This window comes from Anser anser (assembly GCF_964211835.1).
Source record: "Anser anser genome assembly, chromosome: 2".
Lineage (NCBI taxonomy): Eukaryota > Metazoa > Chordata > Aves > Anseriformes > Anatidae > Anser > Anser anser.
Window position 1 is genome coordinate 148,310,171 of NC_139721.1, and position 19,647 is coordinate 148,329,817.

At 38.6% G+C, this 19,647-nt stretch overlaps 1 protein-coding gene across 12 annotated transcripts in view; it reads right to left on the reverse strand.

The window, feature by feature from the left end:
• PARD3 (par-3 family cell polarity regulator) overlaps positions 1-19,647 on the reverse strand; it is a 448,908-nt gene that overhangs the window by 261,233 nt on the left and 168,028 nt on the right. For all 12 annotated transcript variants that reach the window (XM_083826068.1, XM_083826067.1, XM_083826066.1 and 9 more), the window contains one exon: positions 10,800-10,978. In XM_083826068.1, coding sequence (XP_083682194.1) covers positions 10,800-10,978 — 179 coding nt within the window. The remainder of the gene's footprint in view (positions 1-10,799; positions 10,979-19,647) is intronic.

Here is a 19,647-nt window from a genome sequence, read left to right on the forward strand (position 1 = left end):
ATCTAACTCCTTAAGATTTAGTTCAGCATGGTGTCCCTGCAGGGCTTTGCTGGAGGCTTGGGTGAAAGGGGACAGAAGTGAAGCGATTTTGTTGTACTTTTAATTTCAGATGATTTGAAATATATAACAAGCTCCTCATCAAAGACTCCACAGCTTGTAGATGAAATGATGCATTAGTATGATCCATGTACTTTAATTACTAGCTGTCAGTGCATAAACTCATTAGTGATTTTAACCTGCAGTTGTACCACTAAAGACTTCCAGCATTACTAACCCAACAAAAAAGTCCTTCACACCATACAGTGCCTTGTCCATGCCTGTTACCTCATTTGCGACTACACCACTTTCCGAATAGCAAAGGAGTGGGGTTTTCTTCTTTCCTTTTGCATCCTGTATCTCTAATGTAAAGTGTAGTGAATTTTTGGTAGTTTCTCTTACTACTAGACAGCAATACTACAGGAGTGAAACAGATTGAAGACCTCTCTTCATGGCAATTCTCTCAAAGGAGACCCAAAAATCTCAACCAAATTTTCTCTTTAACTATTTCTACAGCAAGTTATTCACCTCCCGTTCAGGAGCTTCACTAAGAGAAACCATTTGGGGCACTTGAAAATTTTTAGCTATACCTTTTTTCTTGTATGCTGCACCTTTTGGAGACGGGTTTTTGTTTGTTTGCTTTTGATACCTTGTGATGGCCTCAGACTGTGGCCATATTTCCATGTTGATGAGAGACGAGACTTTGCTTCATCTTTTGAGGTTACCGTTTCATTTGATCAACTTTGGACAAGTAAATGTCTGTAAATATATTTATTGGTTGAATCACTATAAAAGCTGTTCTTTCTTTTTATGCTCCACTGTGTCCATGCTAGACCCTGGACAGTTTGGTGTCACACTTGGACAGGACTGTAAAAGCTGCAATTAACAAAACACTCATGTAATTAATTTAAATACAGCTCTGATACAAACATCTGTTTACTAATTCAGTAATATACATATATACTCATTTTCAATGCTGTCTGAAGATCCAGTAAACAGACTCCTGTGTGGTGTTTTTTTTTTTTGGTTGGTTGGTTGGGTTTGTTTGTTTGTGGACTTTAAAGAAATAAATGAGGAATAAAACCAACTGGTCCCCATTTCTTAAAAATGTCTATTTTTAAACACGTCTATTTTCCAGGGAAAATACATTATATATGGGAAATTAATTAACCCAGTAGATGTGATGTACTTACAGAAATTCACAATAAAAAATACTTCTTACCTAGAGATCAGATTTGGATTCAATCTCTCTATTCATGAGCAGCTTTTTTTTATCAACAAATTGTACCAGATTTCAACAGTTTACCTGAGAAGGAACTGTACCAGTCACTAAATAAGTAACTCTTTATAAACATTTGTATATCTTAAGAAACTGACACTACCACTTGGGTGATTTTCCTTTCCCTCTCAGAAGATTCAGTTTATTTACCACTCTACAGTTTAGTTTCAAAGCTAGCTTTGTTTGCTGTATATTGAAGAACATGACCTCAGAAGCTACAATAATCTAGATACAGCCCAGCCAAATGCATATAACAAGAATCCAGTCCCAATCACCAAGTAAGTATCAGGAGCATCTAATCTTAGGCCATTCCTAGGAGTAAAGAGAGGACTCCTGTATTAAAGAATTATCTCATATTTGTGCCTCCTTTTAACTCCAACCTGCAACATGGATCACTTCCAGCAACTGGTAAAAACTGTCTTAGGATGCAGAAGATGCATATCTAATACTCCAACACAGAACACAGTCATTTGTATTCCATGTTATAATGGAAACAGACGTGAAGAATGACAACCCCATAGTCATTTTGATGCCTTTAGAAAATCTAGAAAGACCTGTCTTCAGAAATGACCCCTTCTACGGATCTGTAAAAAGAAATAATTTATTATGTGTTGACAATAGCTCATTAGATGCCAATGAGGAGAAAGACAATTTAAAAGCCAATGTTATGCTTAAGTTTTATCATCATATGTTCAGAAATTTCCAAAGTTGTGCAACTCCAATTCATATATTCCATGTTACACCTTGATTGACAAGCAAGGCCTTACCTGAAGAAAAAGCATTATGTAGGGGCCACAACGAACGGAGAGTTTTCTGTACATGTGGTGCTACATGTAGCTATTCAGTGTCAAAGAACATGGGCTAAATTAAGAGTAGACTAAGAACTGTGACACTGCCTATCCAAATCATTCTGTTGATCTCTCTTGTTTACAAAGGAAAACAAAAATGTCACAATCTTTGCATGTACACATGCAAAAACAAAACTTACCATGCAGTGTATATTGTTTTTTCTCAGACTGAGGGACAGGAAAAAAAGCTTCCTCTTCAATTCACTCATTACTTGTTAATCTCACAATAAAACCTCATGAGAGATAATGCTAAACAACCAAAATAACATATGGCAGTTGATATTCTGTAATTATAATTCTGAAGCTGGATTTTATTTCTGTAAGCTTCTTGAAACAACACTAAAAAGGCATCGCTTTCCATAGCGTTCTTTTAAAGAAAAACAAATGAATCAGTTAACTTAAAATGCCAAGAAGCTACAGTTCTGATTCCTGTATACATTATACTTTCTAAGCAGTTTCCCTTTCCATTTTTTTTCCACAACAGTGAAATATTCTCTTAGACCAATTGTAGAACATCTAGAAGGTGTCCTTTAAGAAAAATAAATCACTTAGGTCTTTTTGACTTCTTTTAAAGTCAGTAAAATTATGTCCAAAATATTTATTTTTTTAAAAAAGGAGCTGAAGCTGATTTATAGTCCCCTCCCAAGTTGCAATTCCAATTGGCCTATACAAGAATATCTGTAAGATCAGACCTCCTCTTTTGAAATTTTCTTGACTCAGTCAATTCCCACCTCATTTTGCTGTGCTGCTTTAAAGGGTTCTAAATAGTTGCTTATGTCCAGCTATTTATGAATCTATACACTTATTTATATGCAATAATGGAATTATGCACAGTCCTGACATTTTCACTGATATTTGATTTTGTACCCAAATTCATACAATGCTTTACGTCAATTTGGATTTAGTGAAACAGCATTTGTAAAGCTGTTTATCTTAATGTTAACATCCCTTCATTTCATTCCTTGGGAGAGCCAAGAAATTAAATTCCAGGAAGGGGAAAAAAGCTGGCAATTAAGTAATTTCAAAAGTATGCTTTGAATATAGGATTTAACAAATAGGATTTTAATATTAAATATATTTGGAGAGTTAAGGGAGACAGGAAGCAGCAAGGCACAGGAAACTTCACAAGAATCTTATATTTAGATCTTGAAATTAAGAATATCTTATAAACCACCTGCATTATCCTTGTAAGTGTAGGTAAATGCTTTCAGGTGGCCATACCTCTAAAATAAGCATTTGAAAGTAGCTTCCACCAGCTGTTTTTATGTTTAGAAAATTGTATGTGCATGACTGAAAACATGGGTGAGGGGGATAAGAGAACCATTCTGTCTTCTCAGGCTAACGAAACTTAATTTTTCTTTCTTCCTTACCTCAAGGAAGGACAGCGCCTTATGGGCCGAGCCCCGGAGGCAGCGCCCCAGGCAGCAGCAAGGCCCGAAGGCAGCAGCCGTGCCCTCACCACGCCGCCACCAGTGTCCCCTCCAGCCCAGCCAGCCCTTACCAAAATCAGCCCCGTGTTCTGCATTTAACAATAGCAACAGGGGGCTCAGCGGGGCTCCCCGGACAGCTCTCAGCTGTGAAGGAAGCAGTTGGCTCAGCCGACTTGCAAATTCATTTCAGACCTTGGCCAGACTCCTTCCCAAGGGCTTTACCAAGACAGGACAAGCAGCATCTGTTTCGGCCCCAAATTCGGTCATGACAGAGCTAAGCCCAGCAGGTAATGATTTTCCTGGTTTTAAAGGAAAGTTCATCATCTTCTTCCCAATCACACTGCCCCTTTATTGGTTCCATGGACAGTGAATTTCAGCCTGAGAAATTTGCTTGTTTTCTTGTGTGACTAGTGCTCATTACAAAATGACATGAATTCATTTAAAAATACAACAAACACGGCAAAAAAAAAGGCTGGAATAATCATTGCTGACGCCACTCAGACTCACATTAGGGCACCGCAGGAAAGCCCAGCCTGCTGCGTGGCTTCTACTGCCCGTGCAACTGCCTGCCTGCTCGTTCAGCCAAAACCCAGGCCTGCTCTGCACCAATGCACAGCCTTGGTACCACGGAAACAAGGCAGACGGACAAATATATGAATATGCATCTGCGGAAACTCTTGAAACACAAGTGTGTACTGCAAATGCAGTGTAAATACACTGCTCTGGGTTATGGTTAAATAGACGAAAACAGGTCAAAACCCAGATCCAACTACTGCCAATGAAATCCTATGTGCTTTTCTAATAAAATCACTACACCTGAACATCCAGCCTCATTTTCTTTTTTTCTTTCCTTAAATTATTCAATTTTTTATCAGGCTACTCTTACATGCCCATGTATTTTTGGTCTCAAACCCAGGGAGAGATATAGTAACGATTTTTATTTAAAAAAAAAAAAAACAGAGGTGAACATTTAAACATGGGATTTACAAGTACACGTACACTTAGCTGAATGGCAGAGGAAAAGTCAGCCATTCATTACAACTTAAATTTCCCTGTACCATGTACTTGCAAAGTCTGTGCCTTTCACCGTCTCTCCAAGAGGTGCTGTACACCAGCACCACCAAAGTGAAAAGACAAACATCCCATGCACCTTCCACTACGCCTCCATCACCAGAAGACACTTGCTCACCCAGACCCTCCTTGGCACTCCCAGCCCATGATGCAGCACCATGTCCTCTCACCTACGGACCAGACATCGCTCACCCAGACACTGCTCACCTGTCACACAGACAGAGGGATGGGGTAGCCCAGCACTGGGAGAGAAAGACATATTCTTCCTGCCTCACTGATGAAGAACGAAGATTGAGAGTAATCAACACACTTGCTCAACTTCAGAGTGGATGTGCAAAAAACCCATCAGTTCTCAGACCTCTTTAGCACCCTGTGCCAATAATCCATCTCTTTTGGGGAACAGAGAGGAAATTTGATAGACGGGTTTCCACAAGTGGATGTCTCACAGGAAAAAAAAAAAAAAGAAAAAGAAAAAAAAAGGTAAAAGAACAAGAGATGGAGAAAATTGTAACTTTGGATTGGTTGCTTTTGTTGTTGGCTTTTCCCCTGCTTCTTAACAAGTCTGGTCATGACTGACTTTTGGATCCAAATAGCTGAATCCTGCCTGTGTACACAGTACTCGACAAACAGCAGAGCACAGCATCAAGTGATACACGCTGTCTGTTATCTCCCTGTGCACCAGGCAAAGATTTTTCATTTTTTATCTCCCATTTCCAACACACTGCTGATGGTGAGAAATACTGTATTTGTTTTCATATTTTGGAAGTCATGAATGCTGAGTTTTTCCATAGAGATTTTAATTTTTATTGTACTAAAATATCACTAGCTGCTCTGTATAGAAAGCCAGACTCTTCTCAGTGGTAACAAGAGGCAGCAGGCACGTACTGAAGTACAAGTCATTATGCAAGAGTGATCGAATGCTGGAAAAGCTTGCCCAGAGAAGTGGTGCAGGCTGCATCCTTGGAGACACGTATACTCAAAACCCAGCTGGACACGAACCTGAGCAACCTGCTCTGGTGATGCTCCTCTGAGCAGAGCAGTTGGACAAGAAGATCTCCAGAGGTACCTTCAACCTCAGCGGTTCTGTGGTTCTATGAAAGTCATGAATTTTACACATTACCCAGGACAAAAATAACACTTACTGTGTTTATTTTGTATTGCACTGTCTAAGTACGTTTCCTCTAAACTATTTCATCATCATGTGACAAGCTGCCAGCAATGATTTTCTATCACAAAGAAAGAAAACTGGTGCATATAACTTTTGTTGTTTAAATACCCATCCATCTCTCTCCCATAGCAACATTTTGTTGCATTAAAACACTTATATCAGCATTTGTAAATGGCTCTCATTTTCCTTTCCTCTTACACTATATGCAATCACAACTGAAATGACAAAACCTGTAAATGTCTGACCAAAAAGAAATGAGCTTGTTCCCAGAATGATGCCCAGTCTTTTAGTCCAGTTTTCACTAGTCAGTCTAATGAATTTCCAGTCTGCGATTCAGATTCCCTGGCTATAAAATGAAACTCATGCATGCTGTTTTAATATAGAGCTCTGAGTTACAGTTCAATTCTCTGAGTTACAGTTCAAATCTATTGAAATACCATGTCTTTAGTGACAGCGATAGAGCAAACTTCACTAAGCCAGCTTTGAAAAGACTCAAAGCTAAATGAAACGAGTTTTCACTTTGAATCTGATGGCACATCATTGGATGTACCATTTTTACATGGTATATACATCTCCTATAATGCGTGCATGCTTTTCTCCTATCTAGACATACTTCGTTACAGAAATACATGTTTATACTCTGTTTACAAAGAGAATTAGAAAGTATTGCATCTTTCACATAAATGAAAAAATGCAGTCCAACAATGTGAATATTATCTGTCCCAGCCCAATAGGAACAGTAAAAATACCTACAAGAGGAGACGGTGAGAGACACAATGCTTTACAGGTAAGGGATTTGACACTGTATGAGACTTAGATCACTCTCATATGGCAACAGAATTTTCCTCTGCAGTTTACAGAGCCCCAAAAGACAAGGCTTCCAAGCAGGAGGAATGCACATCCTAAAACAGTTATTCCTACAAGGCATGGCTGTTCTCAAACTCATCATACATACATGGAAAGCCTATTCAAACAAACAAAAAATAAAAAAACCCAGCTGCTGACTAAATGGCACAGGCAAAAACGGAAAAAAATTATGTGCCGAGTACACTCAGCTATGTGGTTGCTGCTGATGATCCACCCTGCAGAGCATGTTGCGTGCCATTTGCTTTGCTCCAGGTGGGTGAATCCAGGAGCGAGAGAGGCACAGAAGCCCAGGCACAGTCATTTTTCTCTCTCATTGCTCTCTCTTGAGTTCTCTTTCATAGTGCACATTTTCACCTCTTTATGCTATAGCAATGCTGTTATCTCTGATGCAACAATATATGAATCAAACTCAGAAAAGTCACAGAGTGAAAATTTTCATAAGCCAGGTAGCCATGATATACCCCTGTACTAAGCAAGGCAGGTTAACTAGATAAGCCTTGCCTACTTCCAAGAAGCAGGATCCAAGCAGATAACTGATTTGTATTTATATGCAATGTATCTGGCTGTTGCATTTATATGTCCTTCCTGTGCACTAACACAAACATCTAAGGAAAAGGAAACCCGATTTTCATTACTGCAGCTCACACATTTTAAGTGCAGCTCGTTAAGCCAATAGTCTTTGGTACTGCATTATTAAGATTGTGATCCAAATTAATGGTTATTCAGAAAACAGCAATATCAAAAAACATTTTACTGTGATGGTAGGAACGACACGTGGTACACTTCAGCTGCATACAATCTGTTGAACTGTACAGTTCAATACAATTCAAACAAAATTACAGCTTGCAAATCAGGTATTACTGCAGGCCTCTGCGAAGATATTTTTACTAAGAGATTTCTTGTTTCATTAGAATGGCTCAAGGAAACAAGAGACGTGATTAAGTCAAGCCTTGAATCATTATGGAATATGGATATGTCTCACACACAAAAATGTATTTGAGAGTGATTTTAATATTTAGTTTTAAAAGAATCTTGAGAAGAGAATTTACCTAAGAAAGTGGTTGATAATCATGAGCCAACTTTGCGAATGTCTGCACAGATGAGGAGCCCTAATCTTTCGGTTGAGACCACTCAGGACAAGGCCATAGAAGGAAGAGGTCAGGAACTACCTATCTGAGTACAGTCACCAACAGAACAGTAATTTTTAAATAATCAAGAATAATGATAATTTTTCAAATACATAAGTACTTTGGGACAGAGAACATCAACATCTGGTTTCAAGCTGCTCTTAAAAGACCTAAATACAGGTGAGCGACAGAAAAGGTCGACATTCCACTTCTAAGGAAGCACGGTGTACTGGGACATCATGACTACAAACATGTTTCTTTACAATGAAGTGATACGAAGAACAAACGAGAGCTCAGTTCCACCCTAATACCTAAAGGCACTACTATTTTTTCAATGGGATCCTTCAAACCTCCCACATTTTTCCTCTTTCCAGGTGCCCTTTTCCCTTTTTATTTGCCCAGAACTACTGGCATATGTCCTGGCTCTTCACAGCCTTCAGTGCATGGCAGCACTCCCACCCCCTTCATTTCATCTAATCTTGAGCATCTGCCCATTTTCCTGCCATTCCAAATTGTTCTTACCCAAAATGAAATAAACACCAATGAGTCTTCTCTCACTTGCCCCTGAGAAATAAATCCCTTCTGCCAGATACATGCAGCCTCCCTTTGCTAATTCCTCTAAAAATTGGACAGGGTTTCTACCTGTCAATTATTTCTCTTTGGAGGTGACGGGCTGAAAGTAATGTCACTTCTTAGAGTCAGTAGGTGGATGAAGCTTTTGGCAACTCTCCCAGAAACCCTTTTCTTGTTTCTGCAAGAGACATACAGATATTGCTGGGGTAAAGTTGCTAATCTACAACTGTGCTGCGAATTTCAGCCCAAGAACATATGTTCTTGTGCTGTCAAGAGAGGGAACTGCAGTGAAAACATTACGTAGTGCCAACCGCCCACAAAAGATATATGGGTGCTCAAGCCCAATGCACAGAGCAGAAAATTAAGATTGTTCTCATTGCTTTGCTTGAAATGTCCGTGTCATCTATAATCAATGAAATAGTCTGGAACAAAGCACAGCCATCTCTTCTTGTTATCTGAGTAGCTGAAGAAAACAATAATGGTGAGGAGTTGCTGTAGTTCAAATAACCTGAACACATTCACAAAAATTCAGTGTTAGTACTTTTGTAAGTGATAGAGAACTTCAAAAATGCACCTTTTAGAATGATAACACAAATTAAACTGTTGCTCATATTTGAGCAAGAAAGGAGAATTATTAACATCAATTCCTATGAGCAATAGGATTCACTATGAAATCTTGACTCACATGACAGAATCAAGATGCTGACAACAGAAATAAACAATCTAGCACAAATTAACTAAGTATTAATTCACAACATATGTTGCACAAGCAATTATTATTCAATTGCAGTTGTTTACTGCATCTTATCTGTTAAAAATAGATCTGCTCTATTTGAAGGATTAATGCATACAGTGTATAAAATAAAAAAGAGTAAAGGAAATTAACAACATCTGTAGCACTAGCTAACCTACATTAGTTCTAAACCATCTTCTTGATTTAATGTTCTCTTGTGCCTACCTTCCCATCACTACATGAGATCATATGAATTCCTTTCCATTTCAGTCACCGTGCTCCAGTAGACAGCAAATATTTTTATGAAAATCAAGAGCAAATACATGATGAACAACTAATGATGCAAGAAGACTAGTGTGAAAGATCAGCTGCTGTTCAATTCTCTCCAATTTCTGCTAACTTCGCACACTCAAATCTGACTATGCTATTTATGTACGGCCCTCTACATTCATGCTTGTGGAGTAATGAAGTACAGTCTCATTATGATTTCAGAAAAATTAAATGAAAATGTTAACACTTCAGAGGGATTAGATTATCACTTTTCTTCTCCAAATCAGAATACTGTAAAATACTTTTCAAAACAACACACACTTCTATACTGCACCAGCACAAGTGACAGAATATATACCTTCACCTACCTGAAATCCTGATCAAGCAGAGACCTAAAGGTACAAGGTTAAACTGAAAACTCTCTAAGAATGCGGACTTTAATGCCTATGAGCACTGTGTCTTTAATGATATTTTTGAAGTAACTAAAAACCCATGGGAGATAGGTGACTTCTTTAGCAGCATGTAAAGATTTCTTTATTTGGGGTTTGGGAGTTCTAGCTGCATCTTTTTAGCTTGTGTTTATACTACACAGAATTAATAACAATAAAGAAAAAAAACTGTAATAAGCTGCCTGTTTTCTGATAGAATCTTATGCTGTGCAGTCAGAATGGCAACTGAAAGTGCAACTTTCTGTAGGGCAACTTTCTGTTGGAAAAAAAAATCCTTTTCAGTTTGTTTTTATGTTACCATCACAATGTTGGGCAATGTAGGGAGCTGCACAAAAGGGAATCTTTCTTACAGCTTCTTTTTTTTTCCAATAATGCACTGAGGAGAGTGCTTCCTACTGACTTCTCCAGCTAGTAAAGCAATTCAGGTAGAGATACTGAAATCATATTGAAAAAATGAAAAAAAAAATGAAAGCAAATAATACAGCATTTGCAATTTTTGCTTTGTATTACTTGACTAGTGCCTCAGAAAATGAAAACTAGCATTGCTATGTCAGAAAGACAGAGCCAGAATGGCTGTAGGCATGCAGATTATTCATTGACATTAGGACTTCTGCGGAGATAGAAGAAGTCATTATAGAAACTGCCTATTTGCATTCCAAGAAAATGTGTGACAGTATTTAGGCCCTGCTTAACAGAGTAATGAGTAATCAGAGCTTCAATGGCACTTAATGGCAAAATTAAACATTTGTAACACCTGCTGTGGGTGCCACTGAGGACTTGCTAAGAAGAAGGTACGCATGTGACTGGCACAGTGTTCTGTTGATAATGTGGTTTGTTGGACAAGGTCTGAAAACAAAGGTTTAAACCTGGAGTAGATGAGAGGACAAAACAAGTGAAGATGCATGCACGTTTCTCATTTATTGAATGTAGAGGTGAAAAGAAATATACCTTTCTTTCATGAGTAGTGGGTACGCCAGGGGTGTTCTGCTTGAGGAAGCCTGCTGTTGTGGACCACCTTGTAGGGTTTTTCCGTGAAGGTTCTTCTGAAGAAAAATTTGTATCACTTACAGATGTTGAGAGGCCAATCAGTGCAGGGTCACTACTCCGCCGTACATGAAGAGGCATATCTGAAAAACGAAAGAGACAGTAAATAAACTCTGACTAGATTTAAAATGTTTTTCACATAGGAAAAAATATTTTTTCAAGCTCTGGATGGGTGGTTTTGACCAAATGTGGTTTTGCAGGGTAACCAGTTATTGACCTCAGCATAGTTCCTCAAGGACAAGGTCTGTTTCCTTTAAAACCACAGCCTTGCTGCTTGACCACATGAGAAGAAAACAAGGGCCAAACATCATTCTTTTAACCTTGTACAGCTCTTTGGCTTTATAACTACAAACATGGTATCGCTACCATCTGTCGGTTGTTGTGTAACATTAAAACAAAAGAACAGCATAAGCTTGAGCAACCAACTAAGGCGACTTAAAGCTATTTTAAAGGACAAGTAGCCAAAGGTCTAAAGAGCCTGATGCCAAAACAAGAAGTGGACTAGGACCACGCTTCCCAGTGTGGGCACTGCCAGCCAGAGCGTGCTTGCAAGGGGTGGCACAGCAGCCTCTGCAGGGAAAGGCAGCTCCTCTCCTTGGAAAATACACTCTCCATGCCTTTCTTAGAACTTATGGAAGTGACTGGTTTCTGTTCTGCATTATTCCTTCTCCTGACTGTGTCTGGAAGGTCTGTGTTGATTTACCTGGATTCCCTTAGCTTTCCAGCTGGCATGACTGACAGGAGAAAAATATTTCATTAGTAATAAATGGTGCATCAGGCAGGTAGACCAGTTGGAAAGAGATAGGGTTTTTTAATATATGTGGAGGTCAAATCAGGTCTGGAAACTTTGATGGCACATTAAAGTTAGTTTCTCTTGAAATACAACTTAATTTTTCCAATTTCATGTATTATCCTACAGCAAATACCCACACATCTACAGTCTTCGTGCCCAAACAGAAGTTTCATTGCCTGCATTTGCGACCTCTTAGCACTCTCCCACTCAACACCCGAATGGAGGTGATGTGATTTATCAGTCTTATTTCTCTTTACTGCTGCACTGAGAACCTTGAATGCAAAGTGAAAAAGGAAAAGGTGAAAACTATGGCACATGAGCAAGCAGAGTCAGTGGGGAAGGCACACTGGCCAACATCTGAGAATGATACCAGGACTACTTTTTAATGCCATGATGAAACACTTCCTGAAGAAGCTGAAGGTTCACATGTCACAATACCAGCCAGAAAACACAATGACAGCAGTTGGATAACTGACTACTCTTAAGCTTTACAATATCATTATGTTAAAGCTACATAGAACAACATGAAAATACAAAATCTTATTTTGTATGGCATTATAAAGACACTGAGAAATATAGCAGGTCATGCCACACAGAGAAAATAAATGTGCAAGGAGCTTTTTGGAACAACCAGGACTCGTGCTGCTGAGATATGCACAAGTGGTACACGACAAAACACCAGAACAGTCATTCTATTTCATGTCCAATCTGGTAAATTAGAATAACAGAGAATTAATTAATGTTTTTCCCACTAACACTGTACTATTTCTCTTCCCTTTGAAAATTCTTTTTTTTTTCATTTTCATAACAAAGACATTCATAAGAGTTAATTTCCAGCAAAGATTTTTTTTTTCTTTTATTAATATGTATATACGAGAGTATAGTGGAACAAGAAGTAATTAAAAGAATATTTCAGGAAAGATCACGTTAATTATGCAGAAAAGTATTTATGGTCTGAGTCAACTCTACTTAGAATGTGATTACTCAGTATATACTCACAAAACACATAACAGAGGGTTTTTCTTTGATTGCCTTGTCTTCAACTACTTCAAGTTTTATGAAGCAGCTGAAAGCAAAGCCCCTCATTTCCCGCTAGATGATAAACATAATAAAAGTACACTAGCAAATCACCAGAGATCTATATAACAAAGGTGCCACAGCTGTGGTCACAGGCAACAGCACCACAAAGCATAATGAAGTGACCCATTAACAGCAGTGTCTGTGCTGCTGCCTTCGCTCCGAACGGACACTCATTTATTGGATTAGCCTGGTCAAGAAAGTGGGTCTGTAGCATGAGTGGTGCCACTTAAGAAAAATACCAATCTATATTTGTTCCAAGCAGCAGCGCATGCATATTATCCCGTTTGCCTTAGCTACCCACCCTCCATACAACAGGGAATTATCATTTTCAAACATGAGTTCACTTGCTCCTTATGCTCATACATCTATATATAAGCATGGCGATAGCAAAATGTTCTTGTATTTTTACACTCTTTCTTCAAATTACTTGACAAAACAAAAGTTCAGTTCAGTGAACTTCTGTAAGAGGAGAAGCTGAATTGCCAACAAAGAAATAAAGGGAAGAAAATGGAACTCAAGTCAGCACTTCTGGAGAGGAGAGAGCAATTATCACTGCATTGCCTTTTTCTTTGTAGGTAAAACATCACAGTTTGAACCATGCTAAGTGTCAGAGACTTTTCACAACACAGAAAATTAATTATGCAACAGAATTTCCAAATATTAATTTCCCAGAGAAAACATCAATGTGAGATGTTTCTCTAAAAAATTTATTTGCTGCTGAGCCACTTTTAATATGACCCATCTCATTTTATTAAGGTTAGCTACTGAGGTACTTTCAGACATTTATTGAACATTTCTCCGAACCCCCAAAAGAACATTGTTTTGTTAATACAAAGATACAACTTGATCAGCTCTAATCACTCCTTATGAAAATGGCTCCATGTACAAGGAAATGTAACTTGCGTTACTAACCAAACTTCACAAGAAAGTGAATTATAAAAGATAATCGTTTGGGTGTGCTAGATCTATGCATTTCTAAGTTAAATTAGAACTTTGGGGTTGGTAATTTTTATTTTTATTTTTTATCACTGGAATGGGACAAGTATGTGGAGCTCTAGGGCATGGTCCTTGGCAATGGACAATACTTCACCAGGTATTGATCCAGGAATTAAATCTTATTCATGCTGCGTTAACCACAACTGATAAATACCATCTCCTGTATTCCTCTCTCCAATTCTATTCTGAGAGACTGCTCTAGCTCAGTTTCCATACAGTCCATTAGAACAACAACAAAAAAGAATACATTGAACAGATTTTTCTACCAATATATTGGTGGTTACAATCTTCAGGTTTCCTTAAATTTATAGATTTGAAGACGATATACTTTGAAATATTAAAAGGAAAATCAAAGGAAAGAAACTTAATAATTAAACCACAAGATGAAGTACGCATGGGACCAATGCAATGTCACTGATTTCAGGATGATGGCTGATAGTGTTTGAAGTCTGGGGTTTCTTTGAAGACTGGATAAAACAGCAATGAACTCTAATCACAAGGCTTCAAATTCTCTGTGGCACTAATGCACTGTAAATATTGATTTGCTTCAGCAGCTAAGGTGCCTTTTAAATAAGCACTTGAAATGGTAAATCTAATAATGAATTACAGGAAGTTTTAAAAGTCTAAGAATTAAGGAAAAATTAAATTAAAAATCATGAAAGTCGTCACTAACTCAGTTCTTGAGCCTTATTCAAGGACTTTAAGTATTCAGCAACAAGTCCAACCCCTAGAAGTTGAGAAAGAATTATGTGTGACAGAGAATCCCATTAAGTTATGTATATGGCCACAGTTATGTTAGAAAATGGTTATTTGTAGGATAAATCCAAGCTGGGTAACAAAATGCCCACATTCATAATCAAGAAACTCTGACTGGAAGTCTCATTTTATTAAAAGCAACAGCAGTTTCACTATAAATTATAAAAACAGCCAATATACATTTTATAACCATCTTTAAACGCTAAGAACACAGAGTTGTACCTTTCCTTCCTGCCAGCAATTCCATTTTTATTTTAAAAGGGTCATCACCTTTTCTGATTTTCAAACGTGCTCGCGAGCAAAAGCGTGAGAGGATCTGGCAAATTTCATCCATAAAGCTGACTGCCTCGCCCCGCCTGCAGCCATGCCACGCGAAGGCTGCTGGTCTTTCAGAGGGGAGCATATATATATGTTCCCATATCAATTTCCTCTCAGACAGCAGCTTAGAGGGTATGACTAGAAAAAGATGCGTAGCACGGACAATTTTTCACTGTGAAGATTTCAGCTGATGTTTCAGCTCCTCACGATCACTGGCAGCTTGCAGTTTGGCATGCAGTGAATTTTAAGACATGAAAAATGGGCTTAAGGTCATTTTTGGCCACCTCAAACAGGCTATCAGGCCCAAGACTGAGGAGCAGACCCAAACAGGATTTTTTATTATTATTTTTTTCTTCCCCCCACACACTCAAGAGCTTTCTCTGGGAAAATGATGATTCAGTAAAACCAAAAAAACTCTGTGGGAAAGAGTAGGTTTCAGCAAGGAAGTTTCTCAGGTTAGACAGAGTTTCTTGAAGCGAGCCTGGATGTACATTGTAGGTACGTCGAGTTCTGTCATACATGTAAGAGAAATCCTACCTCAGATGCAGAGAGATGCAGAGATCCTACCTCAGCATCAAAAAACTGGTCAGGGGCCAGGAGAAAGAGATTCAACAGTTTTACTGCTTGTGTCACCCATCTGGTTCATCCTACCACCCAAATCCTCATTGGCCTTCAAGATGAAGGATGAGTTCGGGTCCATGCTGGGGCTGAGGACAGCAGGACTGCTTCTTTAAGCCTGAAGTATTTAAAACTACAAGCTAAGACTTCATCAATATTTAACTGAAATACCTGTTAAAAATATTTAGATTAGCCTTGAGTTTCACACACCAGCACAGTTCCTACAGCGATGGTTCAAATTTCAGTAGGTCCAGTCCAGCTCCTTGTTCCACTCAGCTGGACACAGTGAGAGAAAAACATCTCTTATGACCTTCAAAACCTCAAATCCCCCAAATCTGATCAGCTTTCATTCCTGCAAGCCTCTAGAGACAAGATGATGATAACTTCCACAGAACGTTGAGGCTGTTGCAAACTGACCTGCTACAAAGGTTTTCAATGCTTTTTCTCTTCACATAGAAGAAAATGAGTCAGAGAACAAAAAAATAACTGATGGTGAACTTTGCTACAGACTGCATTAAACCCTAACAGCAATGAATATAAATCAGCACTTCTATTCAAGATTAACAATACAGTGCAAATCAAAAGTAGGCATCTAGAATTAAAAAAGAAAAATATAACAAAAATATAAGCAGTTCCAGGAGGTAAAGACCTACACGCTGTACAACTATGCCATCTTTCCTCAAAGGGTAACTCAGGCGTGCAATACAGGGAGGACTACTGGGAGGATGCAAAATGGTAGAACTACGTGGCCACACGTTACCAGATACAGACCTTTACAGAAACATATTTTCAGACATGACAGCAAAGGAAAAGCGTATATATACACCCCTAACTGTCTCTTCATGGCACAGAGCAATGTTTTTCTCTCCTACAGAATCCAGTCCTCTTTTACATAACTATGATATGATTCTGTAAAAGAATTTACAGCATTTCCCAAAGAGAATACTATTTGGTCAAAATCTTTAAAATATATATATATATATATATATGTATTTCTTCTTCTCAATTTGTATTATTATTATTTTCCCAAGCTGATACTTCTGTTATGAGTTATCTCCCCTTCACTTAAAAACCTATCTTTCCTTTCATGTGTCACATACAATTACAGCATTTCCCATGGTCATAACCATTGCTCGGTGCTAAGGAATACACAACTTCACCTCTGCCTTCTCTTAACTCTCTGTTGGCGTTCATTTTTGTAAATATTATTCTGGTCTTAACCTGTTCAGAAAACACCCATACAAATGTAGAAATGTCATCATGTCTGGAAGAATTGATGACATTAAAAAGAAAGCAACCAATCCATCAAAAAAGTCTTATATAGCAGAAGAGACAAAAATCCTTACCTACTTAATATCACTTTAATTTTCTTCTAGTAGAACCTAAGTTTTCAGTTTTCCCTTCCATGCCTGCTCAATGACTATAAAATTTAAAAACAAGAAAACATCAACCTGCCACAGATATTTTAATAATGAGGTGATGTTAAATCCTTATCTTGAAAGGCCTGTAAAATAACAGTCTTCTTTCTTTCTCTAGTATCCTTTCTACTTACTTTTGAATACTAAGATCCAGGGAGGAAAAAAAATGATTGCACCTTGAAACTCAATTTACTTAGACACTGACTTTTAAAGCTAATTAGGGAAAGATCTTTAAAACTGAAATTAAAATTTAATTATGTACACTCTTTCCATCTCCTTTCTCTGGGCTTTTTTCTAAAATGCAAATGTCTTTGCATGCCAAAAGAAAAGACAAAAATGTCAGATCTTACAAATGCTCTACTCATCTCTGTCAAAAATTACGTTTTAGTATGTTTTAATGAGCTGCAGTCTCAGTTTTTTGGGTACATTCATTGTGGATTTCTTTAAATTGTTCTGGATTACCTTTTCACCCATTTTCACACCATTGCTGCAGATCTAGGAAAAATGCACTTACAGCCCCCAAGATGTTACAAATTATTGCCAAATTCTGTTCATTACTTCTTCAAGCACTTGTGTGAGAGTAGAAGTATTGTAGTCAACTTTACTTCTGCTGACATCAGTGAACAACCCTACACAATAAGATTCTGACTGATTTTTAGTTATAGTTATTTTCTATTGAAGGTACTGGGGTTTTGCATCTTCATTCAAAACTCATTTTGTGGTGCAGACAAGGGTGTGCAGAGACGGGAGCAAATTCCTAGCTAGTTTGAGTTGATAATGCCAAGAAGGTTGGCAGGTATTATTCTTGCCACAGCTTTGAAAAATCCCCTAAAACTGAGTGCTAAAATTTCCCATCACATAATACAATGATGGGAAAACTGTGTATTGCTCGTGGTATAAGTGCTTGTGGTAGGCTTGGAAAGGCTCACTTAGAGGAGGAAGTCTGCAAATTTTTCCTGGAGAAAAGGAAAAAATAGAGATGCAACAACAGGATTTAGATTGTAACTTGAAGAACTCAATTAGGAAGAACCAAGAATGATAATAATGTGTATACTACACATTATGGTTCTTTCATTAGTGAGTTTCAACCAGAGAAAACCTGCTGTGGTCGCCCCCGTGCCATCACCTCCTCCGTCTGGTCCCCAGGTCACCGCTGTGCTTTTATGTGAGGAGTGAAAGGGGTGGGCAGAAAGTGCCGCTGCGCCGCAGCGCAAGGTATTAGGGGTTCAAAACTACCTGTCAGCTTCTTTAGTCTGTATCCATTTCTGACTTCCTCTTAAATCAAACTTTCAACATCTGTTGCTGACACAGCCTCATACATCACCTCCCGTGTGAGGTGGAAATTCGTATGTGGATCGTATCCAGGTACCAGAGTTAGATATGCTTAATTGTAATTCAGCGTGTGTGTGTGTAATTAGCAGGGGACTTCTTGTTACACAAATCCTTACAAAGCTGGAACGGGAATCTCTCCCCCACCTTACTCTCCATCAGAACCTCGTGCAGCACTCTTGCTCCTGATTTATGGAGCTACACGACTTTCCTGTAAAGTCAGCTGTAAAACCATAAAGGTCTGCATGGCCCCGAGGGCTGAGGAGCATCATCGCTGCTCATCAGCAGCACTGCTGGGGCTCCTGCCCTGACCCACACAGCTGGCAAAGGAAATCTTACCCATCAACACTGTCCAGGGCAAACAGCACTGCACACAGCGAGGAATGAAAACCTACAGCATTTCTGCTGGGGCTTAGGTAAAAAGTAAACAAAAACCCTTCTGGATTGGTTAAAAAATTAATTAATTAATTAATTAAATTAAATTAAATATATATAGCCCAGGGTGAGCACGGCCATCTCCGGCCTTGCTTCACTCCAGAGAAGTTCCAAAATTGTCAAAAACCCAGTTAAGGTTATTTAAGACATGAAAATGAACGCTCACATCCAGCTCACAGGCCACTGTGAGGCAGCAGAAGGCAACAGGTTTGGGGTATCAACACCTGGAGGTGGAGCTGAACCTGTGTTGCCCAAAATCCACATAGCTTCATTACAGAAATGTTTTAGACATACTTCTAATTGAAGCATGATAGTTATGACAACCAAAAAAACTTTAATATAATAATTTAGAAGATTTTTTTTGTCAGAAATGATCTGTACATACATTTTCATATCTGCATGCATAGAGTATAAAGAAAAAAGAAGGTGTGGGAAGGAATATATTCTACTGCACGCTCCTGAGTTTCTCACATGGCCAAAAAAAAATACAACTAACTTCTACAACAAGATAGAGTGTACACGGTCCTGAACAACTATTAAAAATGACTAACAGCTTCTGTAATTTTAATGGCACTTGTTCTTGTTTCCGTGACAGAAATATTTACTGGGATTATTAGAAACATGTTGGAACTCAAGAAACGCGCTCTCATTTAAAGTGTTATCAAATCCCTGTGAGTTAATATTTCACTGAGCTCGTTTCTGCTGCTGGTGACCAAGATGAGCAAAAGAGCTAGGAAAAGACCACGTCCTGTCACCCCACACGCTCTGACAAATAATTTTTAGCAGAAGGCTCTTCTGCACATGGGGACTAACACAGCTCAGAGGCAAAGCACAGGGCATGAAGATCTCGAGGTAAGAGCTCTATTTTCCATCATTCAGCTACAAGCATCAAGCCGAATCCCCAAAGACGAATCAAGTATTTGCGTGTTTAACGAACGAGATGAAATGCCCCCAGCCCTCATCGGCTTGGGATGCGCAGCAGTGGGGCTGCCGTGCCCACGACACGGAG